The following is an 18,397-nucleotide window of genomic DNA, read 5'->3' as shown; positions in this document are numbered from 1 at the left end:
GCTATACGGTCAACAAATATTAACAATGGTAAACCGACAAACGTAGGGCCAGCAGCGATGAGTGCGAGAGGTATGCGAGTAGTCATTTGTTCTTCCTATGGGTACCCTATCGAATCGGGAAACAGGAACAACAATGGGTTGATAAACATGAGGGAATCAGATTATTTGGTGGTCATCTGAGGTAATGTGCAGTTCGAAAGTAATTCCTTTAAAAAAATCAACACTATGCATGAGTTGTGCCAGGGCCCACCGACACGGTTTGACCACCACAGGCTTGACCGGAACGTCTTACCATAAAATGGTAATGGGTCAAAGATCTATAAAGAAAGTTTTAGCTAGTCAGGGAAACTTAGTGTATTAGGCCAGCACAGGTTTCATCAGTTAACAGTGTTCGTCAAACTGCAATTCAGACATGCACCGTCTGACCTGCACACCGAAGCAATCTTAACAAGTCCGACACTAAATGCACAGTTAACAGACAGTAGGAAACACTACTGGTGATCAGCTATGTCTTATAACAGTAGTTGACGCTTTCCGAAAATCTGGTTACTGATGAATACGCAGAAGCTATTCTACAGCTAGAGCTTCGGCGCCACACGGATAAATAGCTCGACGACTGAGATACTGCCGAGCTATCGAAACCTAGACCGAAACAATCGAAAGGCTTTAGCGGGTTCAAACCACGAACCTTTCGGTCAGCAGTTTTCAAGATGGAGAAGAGTCTTAGCGCTAACTTACCCAAAAGACTCCGAGATACATGTAACTACAGACATTGGTTCAGGCGATCCGGATAGAAATAGGCAACAGGGATGCTAGTGACGCCGAATAGTAGTCATGAATTGCAGCTTCTACAACATGCACACTGGGGGTCATGTGTGCTCCGTCCAGAAAGGTGAGTCCCACCAACAGTGGCTGATTTCATTTCCCGCTGTCATGTCAACGGTTGATCACCCAATACGAGTTGGACGCGAAGAACAACGGACTGTTTGGCAAACGATGTTTCGGCATGCGCAATACACGACCAGGACACCGCACCTTTGATGCTGAGAACATTCTTCAACTTAAGTCCGCATTACCCAACCGAACATTCGCTTTTCAGTTACCCCGTTACGGATTCGCCGACACAAGCCTACAGGAGTCATGGTTCTGAGATAACGGTTGTCGAAGAACCGAAAGTATTTTAGTTCGGTTGCTCTCAGAGGTCACGACTCACAACCATACAACAAGGTAGCTGTAGTGTAGCCTGATAAACACGTCGTTTGAGAATGACGGACATGGCACTTTGCCACCACAGGTGTCGCGAACTGCCAAAAGTGACCCAAACCTTGAAGATTGGTACAGTTACCTCATCCTTCACTGCAAATTTGGAACTAATGCAGCTTCCAAGATAGTTTACGGGAAATGCTTGATGCAATCAAGTGGCGGTTAAATTTGAACACAGCCTTTATTTAATGAGACTGTTTAAAGTTGTACTAGATGCTTCCCACGCGGATCTTACATCGGTGGATCGACCCGGGGGTGCTGGAACTGTGATTCAGTCGTGACGTTACCTTCATGATTCCTGAGCCCAACGGAATGTCAGTCCGGCAGACTCTATATGATCATGCCAAAAACTCCCTAAGTTTTGTACTCTAGAACAAGAAATAAAATGTCTGAGTATTCAGATGCTTCTGCTTCCTGGCGACTGGCTGTCGGGAGCTTTACTTGCGTGTAATTTGATTGGTTCGTTTTGGGTTTATGCTGCTTGTTGGTGTTCTGTATAACTTTTGTATAACTCCAAACCCACAGCACGCTCAAACAGTACTTTCGTGACAAGGTACATCTTATTGACTTACAAGGGATTATCAGAAAAGCTACCCTGAATTTTTCTGGGATTGCTCTGGGGTGAAGCCCCACAAGTGGGATTTTTTTGTACCTGGACAAGCAAGCGACATATTGGTTTATACAGTTTTCGTACGGTATTTTTGCTTTTTATCGACAGTCTTGATAGCTTCGGTGTTGATTACTGTGTTTGGTACCGGCTTTCTCCAACTGGTCTTCAGACTTAAAGTAGTAATCCATCCTTTAAAGTTTCTGATAGCCTTTTGAATGCAAATCATTTTATGTCCTCAGGTTTTCCAGTTGTGACACAGTAACGTCTAGGAAAAACCAGTAGGACACAGGATAATCGTTCGCGATGTTGCAGTGATGACGGTCTCACTATCGCCTGCCTACCTGATACACAGAGTCAAATCAGCGCTACATCGACCTTTGATGCTGGTTACGAAGTTTCCATTAGGTTGTCTACGGCTAAATAGATCTGCGATTCGAGCCAATACGGTAGTCATTAGCATGTCGATTTAAAAGCCCCAGATTTGTTTTTAGAGGTTTTCCGTTCAGTCAAGCACTCGTTTGGACAGACAATCGAGTATGCACTCATCGTGACTGGAAAACCGTGCGAACTTTGACGAACACTTCTTTTTTAAATCGGATTTAGTCCAGTTCACTCTTTTCAGTGATGTAAATTGTTCAGAAACGTTTTAGCCAGAAGATGGAGTATCATAAATTTTTTAGTTACTCAAACTGTATTGATGTCAGTGTGTTCGGAGAAGGCGTTTTCTATTCATGTGGTGGTCTATTATGCTTTCATATCCCGCAGATATTAATTCAGACTGGAATAACATGTTAATCACCCCAAAACTATACATGTCTTACCAGGCTCGGTTATTTCTCCTTTAAATCTGGGGAAAAGTGATACGTTCAAGGAAAACTGGGCAGTTTACTAAAGGTTCCACGCATTACGATTGTCTCATGAAGTGTTGGAACAGTTGTGGTTATACTTCACAGTGCGCAGGAAAATTCGAGTGCTGTATGATGTATCTGATAACATACTGTCAGTTAGTTGACTCAAAGGGCGCAAAGCAACATACAGATAGAGAGCTATCCATCCATCTGTACACTAGCTTGAAGAAAACTCACGATCTTAAGGAGACCTGTCAATGGCGAATCGCTTTATACACTCTCTTGGTAAAGACAAGAACCAAAGCACCGCTCGACAAAACATATTCGTTTTCAAACTACACTGGTGTCAACAAGAGACTCAGCTGAATCACCAGTTCTATACAAGGCAGGAGAGACTCGGTAGAGTTTCTCCTTATTATCAAGGAAATTTGCAGCTGAGTGTAGTTTCCCTTTTGGCTTCTATTTGACAGAAACTCCGAGTCCACATCTACCTGATGAGCCCAAGTCGGCTGCAGCCGGTAACAGGCTGTCGAAGAGTTTTCAACAAACTCATAAGTAGAGCGTTCTATCAAGATTCTTCGTGCAAACAAGCATTTTTTTTGTTCTCATAATACGACCCGTTGCAAAGCACTCAGAAATTTAGTAAACTAAGCTAGTGCATGCATTCAGTACCCTGTTCTATCCTATCCAATCAACAGTCACAGTATAAGTAAGCAGGCTGAAATAATGCGTCAAAATTCTTCTAGTCACTTTGCATTGGCCCGTGTGGTTAAGGGTCGATGGAACTCACAGGAGCAATTGCAATTTGTTCACGCAATGAAGTATTCTAGCGAGGACACTCTACTTTCTCACTCAGCTTTCTGCGCAATTCATCCAAGTAACCTGCAGAATCACAAAATAACGGGCTTATGGACAATGTTTCAAAAAAACATGCACAAAACGGGTAGGTGGAATATAAAAACAGAAGACAAAACTGCTGCCATTTTCCAACTTAATAATTACATTAGCCTGCCAAGTAATTCATAAATTACTTTAGCGAAGGGACAATTCGGTCGGGAGTTCATGTATAGTGCGAAAATTCGGTAGGTGCCTGTTTACCTTGAGCCCATACAAGTGCTCCACGTATGATCATCACGACTTCGAAGCAACTGATTTCGTTTGGAATGGGAACTTGGAACATGTGCCCCCCCCCCCGAAGTAACAAAATATACGACGTGTAGACCAAGGGCGTTTCCAACTCCTCGGAAGTCTGAAGCCGGAAACTCCGAATAGGCATTAGGTAGAAGCTTGGGGGACGAAGAGCGAAGCGAGTCAGTAAGCACACTAAAAGATTCGAAGTGTCTGGGCATCCGAAAGTGGGACATGTTGGTGAACAAAACTCCTTTGGTGTGCACACTTTTTGGAGTTCTCCTTATTCGACTGATCAACTCAACACTCTAAGATTGGGTAATTGACCGGTAAACGACTTAATCTGAACAGATTCCATGGCGTCGCATTAAAGCGGGATATCCAGCAAGTACTACTATGTGCTTTTGAATGTCCGTGTTTTGCTAACAGACCGCAACCCCTTCTTTTGTTGGAAAAGGTCAGTTTTGTTGCTTGGGTGAACTGCTGGAAAAAATCCAGTCTGAGAAGGATTTTAGCAACTATGGAATTTGGCTCTGTGATTTCGCTGAATTGTACTTGGAACCGTTACACGACATCGATGATGAGTTAACCAAACTACCGGTTACGGTTCAATTACCTTTGGATGAAACTTTAGTGGACAAGTGAAACTTCCTTCCAAAGGCTGATGACTCATCTGAGTACGTTTGGTTCTGCTGCCACTGGAGGAAGAACATTAGAGGAATAGTTTCCGCTTGGAAAAAACAAAGAATAGCTGGCTTTACATTATACCCTCTGTCAGACGACCTAATAAGAGGGAAACGCTACCCTCAGCTGCATACAACATGGACTACGAGCACTAATTCATTTCAGTTGGCTTATTTTCAACCTTTTTGTGGCAGCAGATCATTGTCCTACCATGGCCTGATGAAAAGAAGTCTTCGGTAGTTCCCCTGAAGAAAATTGCTCTATTCCGGTCCCACTACGGGAAACCTGACCTATCACTGAAGACGAGGCATTCTATGACCCGGTCCTCTAGAGGAGTCCAATGTCTTTGACTCAGCTCGACTGGCTGACTGTCAGTTTAGCAGTTTCTCCATGAGCACAGCTGAAATACCGTCCTGTCACGTCAGTACGTCTATTTGAGCTGGACTCGATTTAGCTGAGAATTCGGCTCTGCCTTACACTCCCAAACATATGTTGAAGCAGTTTACAGTGGAAATTCCGAGCGGGGAGAAGTAAATTTCATGGATGGAACGAAAGGGTGAACAATGAAGCAATATTTATCGAGGTTCCAGTGGTCCACTCTTTTTGCTTTTAAGATAGGGGTAAGTCTTTGTAACCATATATCTTCCTTGGTGGTTCTTATTGAGGTTTGGACAACTGGTGACCTTCATAGGGGGGAGGTCCATCCGTCATGCCGTGCTAGCGCACTTGAATCGTGGGCATGCAGTGGCACTGAATGTCCGTACAAAATGTAAAACTCAATCCAAGGCCCATTAATAATGAAACAGTGATAATCTTTCAGCTGTAACACCATTTCGGTGCTGAGCCGTCGAATAGCCTGAAGGAGGGTCTAGGGTTTAGATGCTATCGGGTTGCCGAAGCCTACACAGGAAGAGTCAAGATTCCACAAGCCTTCCGGTCAGTGAATTCGTGATTTAACCACTTGATTAACTCGGGCTCAGCTCCGTAAATGCTATTACCCCTTGGATACAAATAAGTTCATTATACCAGTGTACATTTCATATGACACTGTTTCTACTAGTCATTGTCCTGAGAGGTAACATCCCGTGGAGGGAATATTTCAGTGAGCCTGAAGATACTTCCTTGAAGAGAGGAACCATGAGGAACCATTTTAAGGCTATTCCTGGATGTTTTTTGGACGACAGTGACGACCCTGACAAACGGGTCTAGTTCTCATGATGAATAATATATACTCGGCGGTTTCATAAGGGTTTCACAAGGGGTAACTATACCATTCTTCGCTATATCCAGTGCTACATCAGGATGATTATAGGTCCAACTAGGTGGCAAGGTTATGGAATAAAGATTTCTTGGATCAGAATTTTTGCTCGCTACGAAATGTGACCTTGACCAATGTCCAAGTTGCTGGTAGCGTTGTCCACGTACCATTCATAATTCACAGCCAAACTGTACGGAATATGCTCTGTCATTAAACGAAGGCATAACTTAAGAATACGCATGTAGATAATCGGTACCATATCCTCAGGAATTCGAGTGGTGTTACATAGATGGACGGACTGATCAGGCACATCCTCCCATAGGATTGTGTGGTATAGCACCTTCTGGTGGTCACCTTGAAGCCGGCCAACTACCACCTCTCTAAGAATAGTGTCACTTTACACTGACAGCATTTACAGGCATGATTCATAGGAAATAACTTGGTCATGGGGACGTTGTGAGCAATCCGTCAGCAGCTTTCAAATAACATATGTGGCAGCCAAATGTCCACTGTTTTTGAAACAGGATGAACGGCTGCACAGGAAATCAAACTACCATACAACGCCAGTGACGATATGCATCAAAATTGATTGTTTGTACGGATCCTTTCCAGGTAAGCCTCGCTAAAAAATTCACCCCCGCCACCCAAAAAAAGATTAGGAAAAAGAGGATATGAAATTTGTACTTTTGGTTTTTGTTGAAGAGGGTGAAATCGGGACAAGTCATTGATAAGTTGCAGGAAAAGGTCCGTTTTTCGGTATCTTTGTTTCTAAACGAACTCACACAAGTAGCTGTCCACTCAGGATCGGTGTGTGCCGCATTGGCGTTTATTCTGCATCTTGCAGACGTGCCAAAGGATTCGATGGTTTGTGTTTGAGCTCCAGTCGTTGGATCTACAAAGTTTTCAGTATGATTAACCGCTTCATGAGTATAATTCATGCCAATCATCACTTCAATTTCTTGATATGATGCCCACATATCGGAGATGATGACTGAGCCGGGAGTGATGCAGGTCTGGATTGTGTCCATCAAAGTGGCCGCAGTTCGATCTGGCACTGCAAAAGCCGCCGGGTGCAAACTTCGCGAAGAAAGTTCTTCCAGTCAACAGCGGTCGTGTGGCTAATAGATAAGTTCTTCTAAGCTGGATTTGATTTTTGCCAAATTTTCGGACTAGCAACAAATGAATAGAATTACTGTCCTAAACTCCATCCTAGACCGCTCGTTTGCTCCACTGTTGCATAAACGTTGTTGGTGGATCACTCCGTGGCTTTGCTGTCTACTTGTCATGAACGAGAGATGAAAGTGTCAGAAAGTTCATTTAAGGTTTTACCTCCGAACGGGAAAATTTTTTCTGCATAAAATGAGCGTGGATGCAGATAAAGAATTGTTTTCATCGAAAACAGGTCGAGGTTGTGTGCGTACATTAAATTGGAGCTGGCAAGAAGTGGTGGGGCTTAGATTTTCGCACATGTACTTTTTGCATTAGTGGCGGGGCTTATCTGGAAGGGATCTGTTTGCACTGCGGCCACCAGAACAAGTAAAGATTGTAATGACAGCGCTCGTTGACGTTAGCTGAAGAACTGTTAACAAGTCCAATCGGACTGGGGAGGCCCAAGTAGTGAAAGACCGTAGAGTGGTTGTCCCAGCAGAACTGACGATGTATTCTGATGGTAGACAACGTCATCTGAAGCTTGTAGTGCACCAAGTGGATGAAGGTGAACCCGACTGACGGCAAACTGGTTGCCAAGATCATACGGTGACGTGAGTGCCGCGGTAGAACCGGCGACTGATTACAGTTTCAGACCAGACAGGTGGTCAGGATGTTGCCGACAAGTGTGGTGCTCCAGGTATGAGTCTGACGTCACATCACGTCGCATCAAGCTTAACACAAGCCTTTGTATCATTTCACCAGTTTTCAGCGTGAAGAGTGTTAGCTGACTGGCCTAACCAATCCATCACTTTTCGGCAGATCACCAAGTTTATGCGTCACTTGAACGAAGTTGAGCCTAATTCGAGGTCACTGAAAAACAAACCTACAGAACCTGGAACCTTAAACTTGAGACCCAGCTGAATCTCTCGTTTATGAGACTCACCCGCGTTCCAGGTGAGCCCTTCCCCTCAAAGCCAGATCGATATGCAAATGAGTGTACTTGTCGAAATCTGTCCGATGCGGGTTCAAGCAGAACAGAAGGTTGGCGGAACTCCATTTTTTTTTATGAAAGACGAAACCGGTCATGGGCTTTCGAAGAATTTTTAGCATTTTTATGTGTAGTGTATCAAACCTTTGAACAATTCTCAGATAAAGAAACGTTTGCTCCTGATCAGGTCATAACAATAAGTCAATTTGCCGGCTTCATCGCGTCCCGGCTTGTCCTTCCGCAATCAGTTCAGGCGTCTTCAGTGAACGGGGCTGAGAAGAAGGAATTGCTATTTTGGAAGATTCGCAAAGTGATCGTTTGAGGGAAGTAATCCTCTACCGAGTTCGTTTTTTCCTTGGTCTGACCAGACGGATGAAACAGAAATCGGCCATCCATATTTGGGTTCAGCTTTCACACTGTTGACTCAAATCACCGAGCGGCCTCCGTTTTCGAATATATGCGCACGGTGTATTTGAGTTCCGCCGCGTTTTGATCCGTCGAAATTCGTTAGAAATCCGATTACTGGCGTGTAGTCCGGATTGTCCTTGATCTCATGGCCATCTTGAAGTTCAAAACAAAAGTTGACAAAAATTAAGAAATATTTCGGATCTCTGAAATCTGTGAGCAAAAGTGTGAAGAGTGTTGAAGTCGCGGTTGATCGGCCTAAGTGGCCGACGGAGCAGACCATGGAAACCTCAATGCGTATGAGGACGCTTTCTGAATGCACAAACTCAGTTGAGGCAAACATGTGGCTAGACATTGATATCAGACGGTGCCTGGTGCACTAGTCTAAATGCCGCATTAGAATTAGTCATGTAACTAGTATCAACCGAGTGAACCAAAGGTACCCTGGTAATTGACACTCTCGAACAGATTTCAGGCTAAACGGTAATGCTGCTTTATTCTCTTGCGTAAACCTCCTGCCACGCGCCCCATGTATTCTGCTGTACTCGAACTCATTCTCTCCTTGAAGATTCGTGAGATGCACATCGCTGCTGACTCCCAATAGGGATGAAGCGGCTGTTGGATTTTCGGTGTACATTGAATTGTTTTACCAGACGAAATCTCCATTGGAAAATTCACGGATCTCCTATTACCAGCGTAATGGAATACCACCAAGTTACATGCTATCAACTTGGCGGAGTTATTGGGCGACGGCTTAGAAAACTTGCCTAGCGTCGTGCTGAGACTGGTGCGGTATTGTAACGAAATTGAAAGCACTTGGCGGACACAACAACGAAGTAACTGCTTTTGGTGTTCACTGTTATGCCATCAAGATCAAGCCGGATAATCTCTTGCAACAGGCCACTGCGTGTTCACTCACCGATTTTCTTTCATAAACACATGCGTAAATATACATAAGAATGGTGCTCCTCATTTCTTCAGTTTTTCTTCCGCACAGCAATATCACCAGAGACCTCGTAATGCGGATGAAGGTAATCTATGCCGAGAAACCAAGAAGACGAAAAGCACTGTTTCATTGTACCTGGCAGTCACGATCATTGTGCGTCTCAGGTGGGGTTTCGGATCTCCGAACTCCCGGCTTACAGTCGAACACTCAACGGTTCATCCAAGAACTGATGACGGGCAATCTGGGTAATTCGGACTTCGACAGAATATAGGCCCGCCCCTCCTTCAATCACGAAATTTAACTCACGTGATCTCGTGCACACTGACAGATTGTTGATAAGGTGCGACTTCTGAGATCGAAGTTCCATGAAACTCGTGAATTATTAATCTTTCTGGGCTATTTGTAGTTTGTTGGAAGTATGTCGAACTATGTACATGCTTACCACCAATCTCTTCCGTTGAGTTTAGTTTTTGTGCGCGGTGGCCATAAAGAAAATTTCAGTTTTCAGCGATATCCCTTTTAGCTTTGATTCGGAAGGCACTCAAAACGCTCTGAAACCCTCAGAATGGAGGTTTGAATTCCCATCTATGAAATATGAATGCAGAATGCAGCGCTTCATCGGCAAACTCATTTTCATCACAATTCTCTGCGTTGCACGGATCGCGCAGAGTGAACCTTGTGAAAAGAGGACTTATCGTCAATAGTTGAGCCGAGAAGTCACCCTAAATTTCACAGTGTCATTGATTGTATGGCACTATTGGTGTCCAGGTCGGCAAATGAATGTCCTTGCTCCGTGGACAACCAAAGCCGCAGTTTTGTGTATGGAAAAAAGTCTATCTACCTGAGTGACTAGGGCACTCTTTTGTCGGAAGCACTTCTCTTTTAAGGCATTCGACCTCTCATATTAGAAACATATCGGAGGTGAAGCCATATTATTTACTCCTTGACAACATGCCCTCTCTGAGGCACTTTCTTGAGCGCACCACTTTACACATTATCTGGGATGCCTTATTGACAACAGGCCTTCAACAACTGAAATGCATATCCGCATGCAATTTTAAGTCATCGTAGGAACTTAAAACCCAGCACTGTGCTAGTGATTTGGGTCTGTGTACGCTATTTTGACGAATTCAGTGCTCTTCTACCGGCCCAGGTATGCCCAGTTTAACATCAAGCATTTATGAATACGTTCTTCTTATCAGACACGATAATTCGGATGCGTCCACCGCGGCCCCCGAGAGTTACGGTGACGCTCGTCTCGTATGTTATAGGTCTGAGGTCCAAAGTCCCGTACGGCTAACGGTACACACTGCTGATGAGACCCAGTAAGAGGGATACTCGAATCTAAACCCCGTGTGTCTAGTATGGACCTACCGAAATAGTTATCTCAGGACTGGATAAAAAATTTGCAAACGAGAATGGTGTGAACACATAGTCTAGATGTCAAATGAAACTGGTCAGACTGCACATCGACTCGGCTGCAGTGTGCCGCGAGTGATATGTAGGTTGCACACAATCTCCATATCAATGGTGCCAATTAAACTGTGCAGTAAAGAATGATGCATTCAGCCAAGAGAATACTTCTGAAAAACGTCATTCTTCTAGAGTTTCCATTTCAGCGTCGTCTGTCGTCCAGGCCGAATTGAGCGGTCGTGTCAAAAGACGTGAAAGAAGGCAGGCACTCACCGCATCCCATTCTAGCCATTTACTTTGCTCTACTGCTCTTAAGCAAGTCTGGATCACGATTTTAGACAGTACATTGATGCCGATCGTATGCATGTAGGCTTTACACGCTGGGCATGGTTCGCACAGTGGCGTCTCATTCGATCGAGAGGTCACGAACTGAACGCAGCTCAATTCCTTCCAAAGGCTTTCGCGCCACATCAGTTGGTGAGCGCATTTTTGTTTGCTCGGCTGATTATGACCAGTTTTTGCGGTCCAGTAATAGCCCCACTCCGTCTTCACACCTGCTTCACAAATGAAACGTGGAACCGGTGTTATCATTTGGATCCCCTGTTCGACAATCAGTTTTCCGGGTGTATCTTAAATATATGATTCAGTGTCTCGTTCATGCATTCAGGAATTCCCCATCCACTCATCCTACCAAATGAGTTCGAGATGGCTCAGTGGTTAGGACGAAAATTGCTAGCTTGAAATGAACCCAGTCGTGGCGTCCCGACTGTTGCTTTCTAGGCTTGTACCACCTGGCAGATGTCAGACGTCGTGCTTGCTTCAGATGGCATGGCAGTTAGACAGCGGAAAAGTGTTAAAGCTGAACGATTATTTTCACTTTTACTACCCTACTAATTCTATTCTGCGTAATCCCCACAGATTACACAAGCACAGCGACTAAATACTGGCTTCTGTTCACCATAATGCCGAAGTGCAGAGTTGATGACCCTCCTCCACACATTTGGAAATAACGCAGAGCTCGGTGACTTTTATAAAAGGGTTGAATTCATGAAGGAATTGTAGCGGTTGTCACATGGAAGCTTGTCGGCTTACAAAAATCTCCCGTCTACGGGATGTTTTGAGCTCAAAACGGGTAAAGCCTGTCACTCAGTCACACCTGGAAAATTGATCAGAACAAACTAACTTCAATATTACCACTAAACTGCTTACGAGCAACTTATACATCCCACATCTTTGATGTTCACAAACTGATTAGGTCACCGACGGCGTGGACATTCATCCGGTGCCATGGCCAATATCTCGTCTACAGTTTACTTGAAATCTTCTGATTTGCTTTGGATTCTAGCGTAGAAACTAAGTCTCCATTCCCACTGGATTTACGCAATACTCCTTTGTAGATGGACCGCCTAAGGGAGCTGCGCTAAAGTGACATTTGCTGGGAGATGATATCTCCTTAGGGAAAGTCACTCCTAAGCATGGTCACTTCAGAGAGGGATAATTATATCCTCTAATCTTACTACACATTCAGTTCATTTCCAAACTGCAAGTGTTAGCAAATAAAACCCCTTTTGGCTGTTTATACATTCCCGGTATCCAGTGAGCTTGAATATCAGTATGGACCGCAGTTTGATGAAGACATTCACTAATTGACTGATCCACTTGGTAATCCGTTCTGCCTAATACCTTAAGCCTCATGATATGTGAGCCTGACATGAGCATGATATGTTAGGCCTCAAGCAGAACGGGTGAGGAAATATTATGATGGCTTCCTTGGGAACGCACCTTTCCAAAACTTCCTGTTATCCTCCAGGTTGTTACGTACCTATGTGAGCAAGTTCTTCGTAGGCCAGTCAAGGATGGATCACTACATGCACAGCCGATTTCGGCTAGATAAACTTCCTGTAGTCGGCCACTATCTAAGGACGTCCACTCTAATGAAAACTCCAACTCAGAAGTCAACAATCATACTGAACTCCAATATAAATATGCATATTCCAGAGGCAAAAGACGACGGGTGATACCTGTGCTATTAAGTAAAAATATTCTTATCAATGGACCACATGAACACATTAGTAGTGAGGACTTACCAAAGCATTCATAGTCAACACAGATACATGAATTTTCCGTCAAAACTCGCAAGTCATCATGATTATTTCCGAACACCAGAGTACTTTCTGTCAATTCCATTCTACCAACCAGTGGACGAGTCGGGTCACTCGGGCGCACGCAATCAACATGGCAGTTAGCCAATCAGCAGGCAGTCCCAATTGCTATTCGTCCATGAAATGACCAATAGGCTCAATCGATCGCTAGTCAACCGGAAAATCAGTATAAATACGGGCACATTTCCTGAGGCTAAAACCCTTGAACATAACAATCAAAGAAAATTAGTAAATCGTCATTATGTCGCCTCTCACACGAATCCTCCTGCAACTTGCCATTGTCCTACTATGCGCCCTAACCACATACTCTGCCGTGATTCGACCCTCACCTGGTCCGGGGAAATATCGAGTCCGACGAGCTGCCTACCCAGATCCTTCATTTCTAAGGGACCATTTTTCACTCTCCAAAGTACCCCGAAGACACACGGCCGAATCGATCGAAGTCGTACCAGACCCGTCCAATATGGATGCACTGTCCGAAGTATGGCGTTCCCGAGAATGCGAATACAAATGCCGGTTGAAGTGTACTACCTACTGTGTTCAATCTTGTCTTTCAATTTGCTGAAGGCACTTTTGCCCAAGCAGAGCGTACTGCAACACCTGCTCCGTATGAACAAGTGTCTGAAAAAACAAGGAAACAGTTCTTTTGTTGCTGTTAATAATATTATTATTACTATTGTAATTATCAGCCTCGCATGGTGCCGTTCACCAGTGCATATCAATTGCCCATCTTATCACCTTATTGTGTACTTAATATATGGTATTCCCGAAAACACGCAGCGTTTTTTGGCGTCCAGGAGACCTATCGGTGTATCTGAGAATAGCTGACCACCCGAAGAAGGTAGATTAAGCGAAGGCTTTGATGTGGACAACCATATGGGAGAAAAGTAGTGAAAATTTCGCGTATTCACCGTATTTGTAGGAGAGATTTGCAAGAGGAGAACCAGCATGTAAAGTGAAGGTTATTGCTGGGCTCAAAATATAAAAGGAATAACTTTTGGATTGGGGCCACGAACCGAATTCGTATGTTTAAATGCCAGACTAATCTAATCACTTGGAGTCCTAACACGCCAAGCGATACCTTGTATGAGGACACGGCTGCAAATTTCTGTAGGAGAAAAAGATCCCCACGTATTTGCAGTCTTTGGCGGAACAGGTTTTTTGAGATGAGATTGTCCGAAACAACCTCGTGTCTAACTGATAACGTCAAATAAAGGCTAAGAAAGTCCAGATTATTCATCCGGAAGTCTGGTCATTAAATGAGTTGTTGTTGTTGGTGGTGTCAGCCAGGTCACTCGTGTCTAACTGATAACGTCAAATAAAGGCTAAGAAAGTCCAGAATATTCATCCGGAAGTTTGGTCATTAAATGAGTTGTTGTTGTTGGTGGTGGTGGTGTCTAGCCAGGTCATCAGAACTGTCCATCGGTTTTCAAACATTTTGCGGTAAAAATTAAGTTGTCAGAGCATCATGCATTTACGTATACTACCATCCCCACATACATCGTAGTGTAATCATGTGCCTCGTGTTTACAAACTTCCGTGCGTGTGCGCTGATACGTTGGCACTCAGTAGATTACCACTTGACTGTGTGCTGGTTGTGAACCATATTTGACGTGTCCGATCACGCAGTGACTGCGTGATATCCGAAAATGAACCTACGCGATGACTGGAAGGTTACCGCAGCCGTAGCGATGGACAGAACCCTGGTGTTCGCTTCATCGGCCAATCATTGCGGCATGGTGTTCTGGATCAATGTTGTCACAACCATGGATCGGTATCCGATAGTTTTGACATTTTTTGATTCAACTTCTCTAGTTGACACTATCCATAAGTGGGCTTGGGTGTGTCTCGTGTAGACACGGCGAAAATTCAGCTCAACCCCCAAATGCAGTGACAGTCTTTATAATATCAAACCAACTAGATCACAAAGCTACGCTTATTTTCACCGTTCACTACTATCTACAGATTGACGTCTCAGAGAAACTCGCGACCGAGTCTCACCCCAGTACTTACTTGCCGCGTTCAGCTAAACAAATCAATTCTTTTGGAGGAAAAAGTAAAAGGGTTGCCAACCTATTTGTTCCCTTTAGCCGTACAGGTGAGAATTAATTACCTGAAACTCAGTCAGCCGGCGACAAGAAAACTGTCGGAAGAAATGACAAGACTGAGGAACATCATTAGAACTGAAAAGACCGTCGATATCTAGTCCGTACTCGTAGGGTTCCAAGAAGTCAATCTACTTGAGAACGTTCACCCTTGGGAAGCTTAGACCTACGTTACCTTTTATGTGCCGCGTTCAGCCTGTTAACCATACTCTCACCGACCCATTTCTAGAAATTTTGAATCCCCTTACACCCCTCTGATGAGATTCAGTAGGGAAGAAAGGTCTTGGTTAACCGTTTTTCAAGATTCGTTCACAGGCTAGAGCATGTCAAAGAAACGGGGTGAACCTAAAGCAACCTCGTTTATTATGGAACATCAGTTCACTACTCCTCAGGATGATCTAGAAGGTTCCGTCCTCTGAGATTCTTTGATTAGTTATCAGACGACTTTGAATACGTCTCTTGGCATTCTATGTGCAGGTAACGCTACCCTCAGTGCAAAAATCATCAGTGTCAAACAACTACAGAAAATTTGAAACTTCCCAAAAATGCATATTCGGATACCGCCAAAATCCCATAATTTTCAGTCACGAGTTTTTTCATTGGGTAAAATAATTTTATGGTGACAGGCCGAGAAGCCCTGTGCAGCTGTTTCATCCTTGCTGTGGATCATTAGCAGGGCACATCTCAAGAATCTCTAGGGAGTTTCGAACTATGAGCTTAACATGGCTTAGTCGTTAAGGTGCGAATTGCTGACCAGAAGTGAACCCAACCTGGGCATCTCGACTGCTCCATTCTAGGCTTGGGGAACATGATATTGAGCCATCGTGCTTCTTTCGGGTAGCATGACAGCTAAGCACCGAAAGGTTGTTATGACTGGACGAATAATCATTTCATGAAGGAAGCTACCCACAAGGTTGCTGAAAACTCTTCGACAGCTCACGAGCAACTGAAACATGAGGCGGCCTGTGTGCAGCATATTCAGTTGTAGAATATCATAAACGAGAGGTTCAGTTGAGTCTCTCGTGAAAACCGAATTTATTTTCAAATGTGTGTATTTCTCGAAAACAGTCCAATTTGCGTTCAATTAGAACATAAGGTTGACGGAGACTCGGGAACTGCGCCTGCATGATGAGCCCCAAGAAGGGCGAAACCGATGGTGGGCTGTGGAAGGGTTTTAAGCAACCTTGTGAGTAGTCTCCTTCATGAAAATATACTGCGATATCTCGAATATCGTACCAACTGTAACATGAGGCGGTTTATGTGCAGCAGACTCAGTTATAGAATATCATTATTCATTTCATTCATTATTTTTACTCGCAAGAAAGCCGCTGAGACTCCGATATTCCATAATCATTCAAAAAGGCTTCAAGAAAAAACTCTAGAAGGTCTTGAAATGTCTCTTTATGTCGAAAATAAGCCCCATGATTGTTGCGTCTTGTACAGCTGCTGGCTTCTCCACTGTCGAAACGACTAGAGAGCAGTTATACCGAAGAAACATGCTTCATAACGGAAGCTTTCCTAGGCTTCATACAAGACAATTAGACGGTTTTCTTTGCGCGCCGGGGAAGACATAAAAACACGCAGCATCATGTTAGTTTGCAGGAAATTGCCGCAACCGCTACATTGCTTGACGGTTAGACCATCAGCTCAGACAAAAGATTAACCGCCAACACAAGGTGATTTTGAATAGAAGACATCCTAAATTTGTTTGCTCTGAAACTCTCGAATACAGTTACCAAGTGTGATGGGGCCACTGTGAGTAGGGTAATCAGTATTCCTCATGGATAAACATTAACTGGCATAGTTTCTCGCAATAATGGATGTCTTTCTTCGATAAATGATAGATATTTCTATCCGTGTATTCGGATCGGTAACGCGCTGACAAACTGAGATGGGCCGGTTACATAAGAGTGCAAATAAGAGTCATATCTATCCTGTTAGGAAAATATGCCCACAACTTCGCCTGTAAAGCTCACCTTCAACCCCTGAAACCAGTGGAGCAATGAACAAAAATACCTATCCCGCAAACCCCCATAACTGCAACCGAAATTCTGCCCAGTGGGTTTCAAGCGTGTGCCACGCTACCTGACTGGAAAGTCCTGACTGGCGGGTCAATCGATCGTCACAACCAGGACAGTTACTGGGTCATCGTTCGATGAGTCGGGCACACCAATCACATTGCTCAAGTGTGAACACGTTCGCCTGATCAGACGTGATAATTCAGATGCGGCCAACGTGCGTTGGTGGAGTAGTGGTTACACGCTCGCCTCACATGCCAGATGTCCGGAGTCCAAATTCCGGCACGGTCATTGGATATGCACTGCTGTTGGGCTCTAAGGATAGCGAAACTCGAGTCCAGTGCTTCCCTTTGGTGTGGACTCACGAATAATAACGAGAGTGGTGTGGCTATGAACAGGAATTCTATTTCATTCGGAGATTCTATTGTAGAATTTATCCTGTCAATAAGGTCACTTCGTGTTTAGAGAAGGGGGATCATTGTAAGTTTGTCTAATCCGTGTTCAGAATAATCAACTGTGTTCACTTTGCAAATCCCTGGGGAGATTAGAACTGGCAACCTTCCAGGCAGTAGTTGACCAGCTTACCGCTTGATCACAAGTTTTGACCAGAATTTGTACTAACTTACTTGTTTACTTTTCCTCAGGAGGCATTTCGAAGAGGTAATGGTGCTCTATCTTCGAATATGTCCTTTCGTTTTTCGCACGTCTTGGTGCACGTGATCATTTTCTCAACTTCCTTAGTCCTTTCCAACTCTGTCTTAGTACCTTCTGACATAGACCCTAAGCAACCGAACAGTTGGCGAAAAACCACCAAACTCATGCTGGAGTTAATTCACCCGTTTTCCTCACCTCAGATTTAGCCAACATCATCACTTTGAAGTGGTCGTAGCGAATACCCGTGATATTATTGTTCACTCCATTTGGTCCTGTGGTGAATTGACTCGGTTGTGAGAAGCGTAGGATGGCAACAGAAGGGAGTACCAAGCCAGAACTGACATGTGTCTTGTCACCCGTGCAGTGTTTGAGTGATCACACTACAGACCATCGAGTAGTATTCGGCCATGCTCAGACTCGTAGCTTGACCCATATTCCCATGATACGGGGATCGATTAGTTTTTGTGTTTGAGTGACCATTCAATAACTACCATTGCTGTGCGAACTATCGAGTTCAGGATAGAAAGTGAGGTTCTTGACCTACCTCTGTCACTGGGATGAAATTTAACAATGATGATCGTGACGAGCTATGCTGTTAGTCGTAGTGCGAGCATGCGTGTTGACCGCAGAGGACAACTTCACAGGAACATATTCAATATGAAACTTCAAAATTGTGTCGCCACCCAGAATCCGTACAAGAGAACTAGAGCAAAGCCACCAATTCTTGGCTTGGGAGAGTTTATGCTGGAAAGAATGAGTATATATA

General features: G+C 44.2%; 2 protein-coding genes across 2 annotated transcripts in view; one reads left to right on the top strand and one right to left on the bottom strand.

Moving 5' to 3' along the window:
* Positions 1-8,352: 8,352 nt before the first annotated feature.
* The window catches only part of T265_07139 (hypothetical protein), a gene marked incomplete at both ends in the record, with an annotated part of 48,396 nt that continues 38,351 nt past the window's right edge, over positions 8,353-18,397 (bottom strand). The window contains one exon of the mRNA XM_009172583.1: positions 8,353-8,539. Within this exon, the coding sequence (XP_009170847.1) occupies positions 8,353-8,539 (187 nt within the window). The remainder of the gene's footprint in view (positions 8,540-18,397) is intronic.
* On the top strand, positions 13,096-13,419 carry T265_07138 (hypothetical protein; the record flags this gene model as incomplete). The annotated part of the gene is made up of 1 exon (XM_009172582.1): positions 13,096-13,419. A coding segment is annotated over one exon (324 nt), but the record flags the coding sequence as incomplete, so codon positions are not given.

Source organism: Opisthorchis viverrini, assembly GCF_000715545.1.
Source record: "Opisthorchis viverrini unplaced genomic scaffold opera_v5_159, whole genome shotgun sequence".
Classification (NCBI taxonomy): Eukaryota; Metazoa; Platyhelminthes; class Trematoda; order Opisthorchiida; family Opisthorchiidae; genus Opisthorchis; species Opisthorchis viverrini.
Note: the sequence above shows the minus strand (reverse complement) of the source record. Positions and strands in the feature narration are given on the sequence as shown.